The 11,106-nt window shown below is 57.1% G+C and overlaps 1 protein-coding gene across 1 annotated transcript in view; it reads left to right on the top strand.

Annotated features, from left to right (window-relative positions):
• The window catches only part of ITPR1 (inositol 1,4,5-trisphosphate receptor type 1), a 227,042-nt gene extending 225,609 nt beyond the window's left edge, over positions 1-1,433 (top strand). The window contains 1 exon segment of the mRNA XM_015568305.1: positions 237-1,433. Within this exon segment, the coding sequence (XP_015423791.1) occupies positions 237-359 (123 nt within the window). The 3' untranslated portion in view covers positions 360-1,433.
• The last annotated feature ends 9,673 nt before the right edge of the window (positions 1,434-11,106 follow it).

Below are 11,106 nucleotides of genomic sequence, written 5' to 3'. Positions count from 1 at the left end.
AAAGCAGACTTTCAAATCTCAGAGGGAAGGAGGCGGGCACCGGGGCAGGGCTGGGCCCCAGAATTCCCCACCTGCCGGCGGGTTCTTTCTGGAGCCGCCTGCGTGTGAGAGAGACAGTCTGTGTAGAAAGTGGGTTTCAGTACAAACCATAACCACAGAGGTAAACCTACAGTTCGCCGTGGGCGCTGACGCACAGGAAGTGTCTGGGCTGATGAGGAAACTTTCTGACTTTCCAGATGACGGAACAGAGGAAGCAGAAGCAGCGGATCGGCCTCCTGGGACACCCTCCGCACATGAACGCCAACCCCCAGCAGCCCACTCGCCCCGCGCGGCTCCGGCTGCGCCCGGGGCATCTGTAAATACTCCGTTTATACTGGATGTACATGATCGCTACTCTCGAGGCTGGATGTACGTATTGTAATTAGAATTGGCGCGGTGACCTTTCATGTGTGCCAAAATATATTAAAAATGCCTTTTTTTGGAAAGGACTACAGAAAGCACCTGATTTGCACTTGAACCAGAGTATAGATTTAAAGCTATAGGACATGTATTTTGTATTTAAATCTAGAATAGCCAGTATTTATGTTTTTTATAAACTGTGCAATACGGTTACGCGATCACAGCGACCTTGTAGCCCCCGAGCGCCCCGGAGGGAGCCCGCGTCTTAGGAGCTGGCGTGTTCATATTATGTGACAAATGTCTAACGATGCTGCTGCCAAAACGTAGTGCCGGGGCGCGCAGGCCCGGGCCGTGCCACGGGGGCTCCTGTGGGGACAGCGTTGGCCGTCACTGGCAGCGTCGGCGCCCCAGGCCTGCGAAGCGGCAAGTCCGCCTTCATTTTAAGGAGCAACTTCAGCTTCAAAGATCCTTTTAAGCTTCCAAATGGCTCGTTTAAACTATTTCTTGGCCCAAGAGCTAAACTAGAGGCTCAGACGTTAGCTTGTGAAGTGAATAGACTTTCTTAAAGGGGTCAATGCATCCCACTGGCCAGTCGATGTCCGCTCCGGGCGAATGTTGGTGTCGCGCTATAAAACACGCCATCGCGGGTCCCTAGGTTATCTGGTCCCAACGGTAGGTGGTTTTTCCCTTCGTCTGAACCTACGTGCTGCGGAGCTGCGCGGTGTTCCCATGCAGCCCGCAGAGAGGTGAAGGGGCTCCTCCCGTGGGAGCTCCGCGCCAACACGGACACGTGGTTCTGTGAAAGAGCCTCGTTCTGGCTTTCTCTCTGTCGCGCGGCTTCTCCTGCGGGTGGCTGGAGGGTGAGAGGAGACGTCAGGTCTGTGCTGAGTTTCGTACCTGGATCTCATTTTACAAGGGGCTCTTCTGCAAAAAAAAAAAAGTTTTAAAAATGTGTTGAAAGCAGAGTTCCAGCGAGTGACGTCTGTAAATGCCTGTGTGAGGATAAGTGTTTAATAAACGATGCAGACCACGGAGTGGCGGCTGGTGGCTTCCTGCGCGCGGGGCGGGGCGGCGGCGGCGGCGGTGACGGTCTGGGGCCGGTTTAAAGCACAGCCCGTTGGGGACCAGGCGAGTCCAGTGCCACTTCCCCGCCTGTCCGTGTAGACGCTGCGGTGAGCGCAGTGACCGCCCAGGCGCCCAGGCCCTCGCACGCACTGGACCTCGACGTGGCTGTCCTCCCTGGCTGCGGCCAGGTCCTGCGAGCCGGAGGGTCTTACAAAGCTCCCGCCCCGTCCAAGGGGGGACCTGCCCCTCGTGCAGGCCGGGCTGGGTCGTGGGGCTCTCCCCACCGTCCCCCTGGGCTTTGGGAAATACTGCCATTTCATCTTTAAACACTGAGACAGTGTCCTTGGTCCGTTACCAAGCTCATGCCCCTTACCCGAGGTCCGAGGTCCAGGCGGTTCTCACTCGGCTGTTCTGGAAACAACGGCTGCCCCGCTGCCGGGAGGCTGCCCTGCCGCCCGGTGTGGATGCCGCGGGGACATAAACATACAGCGGGCGCTGGTGTGAGTGTGGGCGCTGCCGCGGCTCGGCCTCTGCTGCCACCACACGCAGCTCGCTTTCTGTGCCGGGGACCCACTCAGGTCTTTCCCGGGAGCTACGGAGTCTGCTCATCCGGAACCGGGTTAAGGCCCTGACCCCCGCCGCTGTGGGCATGGACCACGCCTGCGGCCGGCTCCCCACACCGCAGCCCTTTGCTGGCGGAGGGCACTGCCGCTGTGGGCTGACCATGCAGCACCTGGTCACCCAGGGAGGCCGGGGCAGTGAGGCGAGGCCCGCGGTTACTTTAAGGCACATCATGAGACGTGCACCTGACCATTGCGGAGACAGGAATTCAGAAAGATGAATTACAAAAGGGATTACAAAAGCACACAGAAGCAAGGTTGGGTTTTGCTGAAATAATCCTCTTACAGATTTTAAAAAACAAAACGTGCTTGAAAGAAGGCTTAAGTGCTAGGTGATAGGAAGAGGCAGCTTTAAGACAGGGATCGGAACCGAGGACTCCTGACAGCTCTGGAGACCAGGTCTGTCGTCGGCCACCAAGCAGAGAGAAACATGGGTGTTAAGGCCGAGGAACTGGCCCGGCCCGGCTCTGAATGTGCGCCTCCTGCTCGCTCCTCCCGCCCAGCGAAGGGCCGCAGCACCTCCCAGCTCCCGGGTCCTCCCAGCCCTGCAGCCACACTGCCTGGCCTGGCGCTTCCAGCCCCTTCCTCAGGGGATCGGCCCCTGAAGGTATTGGCTGTGAAGACTTTGTCAGGACCAAACACCGACAGAGAAAAGCTCCTAAAATCTCCGTTTCACAAGCAAACCTCATGCAAACACCCCTGGTGTCCCTGCGTTTGTGAAAGCGGAGCTCCCCCGCGCGGAGGTGGCGCCCTCCCCGCGGAAACCCGTGGAGATGCTGGTGGGCAGGCCGGCTCCCTCTTCCTTCTGCGCATCATTTGTGAACAAGCGCCTCGAAGGCTGGAAATCCCCGTGAAGATTTCGATTTTACAGAAAGTACCCAAAATTCCACCACTTTTGCATCACAAAGGACTTGTTAGTTTTGAGTAAAATGCTGTGTGGTTTTTGTGGGTGGCTGCCGCTCAGGACCGCGGGCCTCCCCGGGTATCGGCAGGGCCGCTGTGATGACGAGGACAAACTGAGCCGATGGTGACTGTCCCAGCAAACATTTCCCCGGGAGCTGCGTGCTGAGCAGCCCCCACCTGCAGGCTGGCTGGGGGGGCAGCTGGCGGTCAGGGGAGCACCCAACCCACCCGTGAGGAGCCAAAGGCAGGTCCAGACTCGGGACCTCCAGCTGCTCGCATTCCCAACTCCTTTGATAAAACAGATCCTAGCTCACCGTGTCTTACGTTTAAAAAAACAAGAGCCGGCCGGCGTGGCTCAGGGGCTGAGCGTCGACCTATGAACCAGGAGCTCACGGTTCAATTCCCGGTCAGGACACAGGCCTGGGGTTGCAGGCTCCATCCCCAGGGTAGGGCGTGCAGGAGGCAGTCGATCCATGATTCTCACTCATTGTGGATGCTTCTATCTCTCTCTCTCCCCCTCCCTTCCTCCCTGACATCAAAAAATATATTTAAAAAATAAAAATAAAAATAAAAGCAAAACATGACCAGAGGAGAAACTGGCGATACTGAGAACACTGTAAGGTCCCGAAAGCATGTGAAAGAGAATGCTAACACCTCGCGGGAGCCCCCCCCCCAGAGAAGTGGGGTGCCCCCCACCACAGAGGAAGCCTGCGGGGCGGGAGGAAACCCCCGGGCGAGTTCTGAGCAACAGCGAGTCCCACCACAGAAAGTGCGTGCGTGCAGGAACCGCGCGTGGAAACTCTGGGCCAGCGTTCCTGTCGCTGCCCCACAAAGGGTGGCGGGTCCCCCCTGCAAGGAACGAAACTCGCGACAATCCAGGAACCTAACCTGCGAGCTGTCGAGTCCCCTCCCACGTGCCGGTCGGCGGTGGCGGCCCACAGGGTCCTGTGGCCACTGTCCAAGTCCTCTGGGCGAAAACCAGTTTCCTGAGAAACTGGAGCGAGGCTTGGGTGCAAAGTGTTCGTCTCCTGTGGGCCCCGGGGCAGCCTGGAGGACTGGGGAGACCTGTGTCCTTCCCTTTTTCCTAAATATGTTTTATTGACTTTTAGAGGGAGAGAGAGAGAAGCAAGGATGAGAGCAAGACATCCATCGGCCGCCTCCCGCGCGCCCCACACTGGGGGTCAAGCCCACAGCCGGGCAAGTGCCCTGACCGGGAACCGAACTGGCGGCCCCGCTGCACATGGGACCGCCCTCGGCCACAGCAGGGCCCCGTCCCTGTCGCTGTCCCCCCGCCCAAGAGGGCTCGTGCGGAGAGGCGATCCGTGTCACGGGTCTGGCTACACCCCACGCGTGTGACTTCCCGTTCCTCTGCATCACTGCCGTTCCTTTTTCTCACGCCCGCCCACCGCCCTGCAGACCCTGCGTGACCAGCGCTGCTTTCTGTTCCTGCCCCGGGGCCGCGTTCCCGCTGGGGGACCGAAGTCCCTGTGCCTTCAGGGGGCACCGGGGTCACGTTAAATGGATCCCTAACGTCTGAAAACCGGCTCGCGACTTCCATGTACTTGTTCTCACACTTGTGACCGGGGCTGACCTCAAAGGTGACTTCTGTTTTGTTTTTTTATTTTTTGTTAATCCTCAACCGAGGGTATTTTTCCATTGATTTTGAGAGTAGAAGGGAGGGGGAGAGACAGAGAGAGACATCTACATGAGACAGACATGAACTGGCTGCCTCCTGCACACGCCCTGATAGGGGCGACAGTGGCTGGGATTGAGCCTGCAACCCAGGTACGTGCCCTTGACCAGAATCAAACCTGCTTCCCTTAGGCCACAGGCCGATGCTCTATCCACTGCACCACACCGGCCAGGGCTGACTTCTGTCTAAAATATGTCATGGGAAGACGTTTTCTCTTGGGGATGAGGATGGGGAGCTACCATTAGGCAGACGCTGCCTGGTCCTAACCTGGACTCTTCCGTTCAACATCCTGTGCACGCGCCGTCCACGGCTCACAAGTCGCCAGCCTGAAGCCCAGGCTCTCCATCGCTTCAAGGACCCTCAGGGGGTGCTCACCGCTGCCTGATGGTCCTTTCGATCCTCAATCCTGACGGCAGCCCAGTGCTCGTCTGCCCTCCGTCCACTCGGCGTCTCCCCTGGTGTGGACACGGCCCCTCTACCCCGCCCCCGAGCACACGCGGCGTTTCTGCAGGCGCTGTGGAGAGCGCCGCTCACAGGCCAGAACCACGCCCAGCAGGAGGCCATGAAAGTGCAGATGAGACTTCACGCTCCTGCCCCGCTTCCCTGCCCCGGAGACCACTCTCCTCCCCCTACCCCCCACCCCCAAAACGAAATACAAGCTTCCCATCAGCTTCAAGCACATCCTGAAAGACAGAGTCTTTATCGTGCAGAGCGATTTCAGCCCCAGGACCTAACCACTCCCACCTCGATTGGCCCCTGACCAAACCAAAAGAGAAGAGAAAAGCGTCCGGCTCAGAGCAGCCACCCTCCCAGCAGCTCTGCTCTCCCGACCCCCACCCCCCCCTCGCAGGGGAAGCCTCCATCTAGAAGGCAACTGGTGGCCAGACCAGAAGTCAGACCTGGGGGGCCAAGGCCGACCGCAGGCCCACACGGCACCACCCTCTTGTGCCGCCAGGGAGAGCGCTGAGACACACAAAGGGAAGGGGGCACCTCCGGGCGGGGCTGCAACAGCTCGCTCACTGCTCACCTGCAGTCCCTGCCAAGGAAGGGGCTGCGTGCACTTTGTGGGGGAAGCCTCGCAGGCCCTCCCTTACTTGGGGGCGGGGGGGAGGTCTGAGCCAGCAAATTGGGGTCTTTCCTAAGGAAAGAGTAGCCAGTAGTGGCCCAAACGGAGGTGCATACAGAACAAGTGACGGTCCGTACTCCGCTGCTAAGTGGCCGTTTCGTCCTGTAACTAACTGTCACCACAAGGCCTCCGGCTGCAGCAGCCCTGCTTCCCCACCCCAACCCTCCTCCCCGTCCCCTCCAGCCCAGGGACCCCAATCTCTCTCCCTCCTTTCAAGTTGTACAGCAGCTAAAGATGACAATCCCTGTGAAAGCATCACTTCAACCCCCCAAGCGCCTCCTCCCCTCACTGTCTGCACCTGCCCTCGGCGACAGGCGGGAGGGCACCCCCTCTGCAGCCCGTGAAGAAGCCTGGCCATCTCAGCTCCTCCCCTCTGCCCCCCCCGCCCCAGAGATGGAGCCACGCTTGGGTGATTTAAGGAGAGCCTGGCCATGGGGATAAATCATTATGATTCGTCTACATAGGAGCAGAGACAAGGTGAAGGAATCTGAAAAGCATGATGTTCACACGTCACCGAAGTTAGATTCAAGAGGCTGCGTGAAGTGTCACTCCGTGGACGTGGCAACCTGGACGAGGTGAACGTGGGGCCAGAAACCCGACCGGAGACGGAGACGAGGGTCCGGAAGGGGGTTTATCACAAGGGGACCCCGGGGAGATGTTGGCGATGGAAACATGTCAGTGGTTACCTGACTTGAGCAGGTTCTCAGACTTCATAGAACTGTAACCTAAAAAGGGGAAATTTCACTACATGCAAATTAGACTTCAGTAAACTTGACCTGAACTTTAAAAAAAGAGAGAGAGGAAGAAAGGGCCAGGCCCCAGATTTTGCGTTTTAACCTGCAACCAGGGGATGCTGACCTGCTGACGCGCCTTTCTGCTTCCCTGCACTCGGGCCTGGGATTCATCTCTCGGAGGAGCTGCGTGGGAGGTTGGGCAAACTGCCCGGGGGGCGGGGGGCTGTTAGGATTCCGAAAAGCTTGTGTTTCAGAACTTGCAGATGGCCCAGCCCTGAGGTCTACTGCTGCCTCACAAACTGAAACACACGCAGGTGCCTCCCACCCTTCCGCTCGTCTGCCTCGGAACCGGGCTGGCCGGGCTGGGAGGAGACCCGGGGAGGGTCCCGTCTCGGCCTCCGTCAGTGGCTGGAGGGTCTGCTCCCGCCCCGAGGCCAGAAACATCACGCTGACTGATGCTTCTGCCGCCCTCAGCCCCTTAGCGGGGCCCTGGGGACTCCATCAGTCCCATCACAAAGTCCGTAACATGATCACATCAGCGGCATTCCCGCTGCCACGGAAGGGGGCAGAGTCACAGGGTCGGGCAGGGGGACAGGGCCGCCGTCCAGAGGCCACTCATCTGCCTGCCAGATGCCCACGCAGACCCCAGGCCGACAGGTGGGCACAAGACGAGCAAAACTAGCCACCTGCTTCCACGTGCAGCCGCTCTGAATGCACTCGGGAAAGTCGGCCTCTGACCCAAACAGGCCGCTGGCGTGACCCTCCGACCTCACAGCCGTCCTGTCAGACCCTGACCTTCATCCTGATACTCCTAAACCAGAAACAGCGCTAAGAAAACATGTGTTTGCTGTGTGAGACAAACACAAACACACAGGTCTTATTTTCCTTGCGAGAACAACACTAAAATCAGGACCCGGTGAAGGCCAAAACAAAACAAAGCGACCATAACTTTCCCAACCGGATAATCCTTGTTGATAAAAAAAAAAAGCCCACGCACACGTGAGATTAGAAAACTCAATATGCCACGCACAGCTCTTCCTGGTGACGTGTCTAGTCAGACTCTTCGCTCACTTTATTTCTTTTATTAATGGATTTTAAGAGTTTTGTTTTTTATAATCCAGTTGCCAGTTTTTTTATCAAACACACGTTTTGCAAATATTTATATCCTGGTCTGTGGCTTATTTTTTTTTTTCATTTTCTTAGCGGAGCTTTGCAAAGACCAAACGTTTTTAATTTCTATGAAACTCAGTTTATCATTTTTTTCTTTTGTGGTTCATGTGTTTTGTGTCCTAAGAAACCTTTGCTTAACCAAAGTCCCAAAGCTTTCCTCCTGTTTTCTTCTGTGCTCCTACACAAGGGTGAAACTGTGCCATAACCCAAGCTAACCACTGCACAGAAATCACTCCCCCTGGGTTAAAACTGAAATGGGAGACCTGAGACTGTAAAACTAAGAAAACCCACAGGGAAACGCTGCAAGAGCACCGATTCCTGCAACATGACACCCGAGGACAAGCAACAATAGCAAAAAATAGGCGAGTTGGGACTACCTCAGGCTGAAGAGCTTCCCCTCAATAGCGTGAAAAGGCAACCCATGGAAAGAGGACCTGTTTGCAAAGTGATATGGGGCTCCCACCCAGAATATGCAAGGCACCCCCACTATCCAACAGCAAAGCACAACCTCATTAAAAATGGCCCAGAGCCGCCCTGGCTGATGTGGCTCAATGGATAAAAGCGTCAGACTGCGGACTGAAGGGTCCCGGGTTCGATTCCAGTGAAGGGCACATGTCTGGGTTGCGGGCTAGACCTCCGGTGGGGGGGGGGTGGCATGCAGGAGGCAGCCGATCAATGATTCTCATCATTGATGTTTCTCTCTCTCTCTCTCTTCCTCTCTGAAATCAATAAAAAATATTTTTAAAAAAATGGCCGAGAGATTTGAATAGGCACTTCTCCAAAGAAGAGATACCGATGGCCAGCAGCGAGAGGAAAAGGTGCTCATCATCACTAAACATCAGGGGGACGTAAGTCAAACCGCAACGAGAAACCACCCACACCGGCTGGGTGGCTGTTCGTCAGAAAACAGAAACTCAAGTGTCGAGGCTGTGGAGGGCTGGAGCCCCCGTGCCCTGTGCGTGGGGATGCCACGTGGTGCAGCCACTATGGTGAACAGTGAGGAAGTGCCTGAAAAAATAAAAACTATCGCGACCACCTGACCCAGCAATCCCATTTCTGGGTATTTATTTATTTAAAAAAAATTGAAATCGGGATCTCAAGGAGACAGCTGCACTCCCGTGTTCCCCGCAGCACATTCACCGCAGCCAAGCTAACCACTGCACAGAAATCACTCCCCCTACAACCTAAATGTGTAGGACAGAGGTGGATGGGGAAGCTGTGGCTCCACGCCGGGGAGCATCATGCAGCCGTGAGCAGGAAGGAGAGCGTGTCCTACGCCACAAAACGGATGGAACTTGAGCACATTGTGCTGCAGGAAACAAGCCAGTCCCCGGAGGTTCAATATCGCACGATTCCGCCTTCATGACTCACCTCACGCAGTCAGTCGTCAGAGCAGAAAGACGGTTCGTTCCACTGAGGCACGAACACAGGCTAACCCGCCCAGTTCCGAAGTCTAAGCCCCTCGCTCTAACACGCTCATCGCCTAACAGCAATTTGATGAGCAGATTTAAAGTACTTGGGATGTGTTTCAATTTTTGACCCCTTTACTGAACTCATAAGATTTCGTGATTTCATTGGAAACAAAGAAAAAATAAATAAAATGTTAAAGGAAACTAGTGTTTCTCAGTGAAACATTGTAAATATCCGGGATTTCGGTCAGCTTGCCTCTTAAAAGGCATAACCTTCCAGGGCGGTTCTTCTCTCTCAAAAAAGGGAGAGACGGTGTCAAAGGAAGACGTTCAGGCGCCACGGCCCCCTTCCCGCGTCCGATGCGGTGACGTGAACAGATGGGCACAGGTGACGTGTAAGCTCTGCACGCGCGCGGTTAAATGCTGAGCAGCTGCAGCTGTGAGAGAGACCAAGGGCAACTAGCGCTTCCAAGTCCGTTTCCAGAAACTGGCACATGGGCAGGTAAACAATTGTTTAAAATACTGAAACGAAAAAGTCCAACCACGGAGCTGCTCTTACGCTTCCGGTGACATTATTTTTTAATAATTATTCACAGAAAACATCCACGGAGCTCCGTGGGGACGGACCACTGGCCCGGGCAAACACCGGCGTCGCGCACACACGGTGCGGTCACGGGAGGCTGACACAGAGCCGGTCACATCCTGGTGTTGTGTGAACACCAGCCCATAAACAGAAACCGCCGCTGAGCAACACCACGGGTTTATCCCTGGTCCCGTGCCAGCGGCAGGTTCTTTCCAGAATGAACAGCGGGGCGGTTTACTCAACACACGGCAGAAGCCAGGGCGCGGCCACCCTCCCCTAAATAATATCACAGACGGGTTTTCCCTGAACTCCTGCAGCAGCAGGATCTCCAAGCGGTTCCTGGCAGGAACAGGTGAGGTGAAGGTCAAACGGCATGTCTGCACCAATCCGTCAGTCACAGCTCTTCCGGACCACCCTCGCAACCATGCCGGCCAGGGTACCACTGAGACCAAAAAATAAATGAAAATAAAAGAGGGGTGATGCAGCACAGAACACGAGTGTGTTTCAAGCTCTCAACACGGAGCCCCGGCGGCCGTCGAAGATCACCTGGTCTCGCCAGCGCCCCTCCTAAGTGCTGACACTTTCGGGCCAAGTTACGCCAGGACGCTCACTGGCCGCCCCCGATGCAGGTCCACCGCCGTCCCGTGTCCATCGGAACGAATTCAGAAAAAGAGCAATGAGACGCTTCCTGTCACCTTTCCGAAACACACCGACTCGCCCGGCCGGGAAGTTAGGACCCCGAGGCCCGGAGGGCAGGGACACACGGGAGTGTGTGCACACAGCAGGAGCGGCCGCCCGCCGTCCCCCTGGCGAGCCGCAGAGCAGAAAGGACCTCTGTCCTCGGGGCACCTGGCCCCGTCTGTGTCCACACCCCCACAGCCCGGCTGCTCTCAAACCAGCACCTGTACCCCCAAGCCCGGCCCCGAAGCCCGTGACCAGGGCTATGAGCCCACCTGGTGCCAGGCAGGATGCTGGGCACCCACACCCCCTTCTAGGCCCCGATGAGTAGACGAAGGCCCAGGCTCCCACGGGCGGGGGCCAAGCCACCAGGGGGCCCAGGGGGGGCCCTGGCACCAAACCGTCCTGGCATCTGGGTCTTGCGCGGGGCCAGCACTGGCACCACCTTCCTGGGGACAAGGGCATGCGGGTGCTCACATACTCACTAGGCAGGGCGTGTTGTGACGTGAGCGCTTCCCTCCTTGGCCACTCCGGCGGAGGGAGAAACTGAGGCCTGGGCTCCGTGACCCCAGAGGTCACAGCCAGAGGTCACGGAGCCCCTAGCGGTGGAGACGGGCCAGGAAGGCTTGTCTGCGATTCTCCACGTCCATGGTCCTAGTACCAGCGCCTCTGCAGGCTGGCCCAGCCAGAGGGCCCCCCCTCCCGGCATTTCCCCTCCTACAGAAT

The sequence above is a fragment of the Myotis davidii genome, unplaced genomic scaffold, assembly GCF_000327345.1.
Source record: "Myotis davidii unplaced genomic scaffold, ASM32734v1 scaffold663, whole genome shotgun sequence".
Lineage (NCBI taxonomy): Eukaryota > Metazoa > Chordata > Mammalia > Chiroptera > Vespertilionidae > Myotis > Myotis davidii.
The sequence above is the reverse complement of the archived record's forward strand: the minus strand, read 5'-3'. Positions and strand labels throughout refer to the sequence as shown.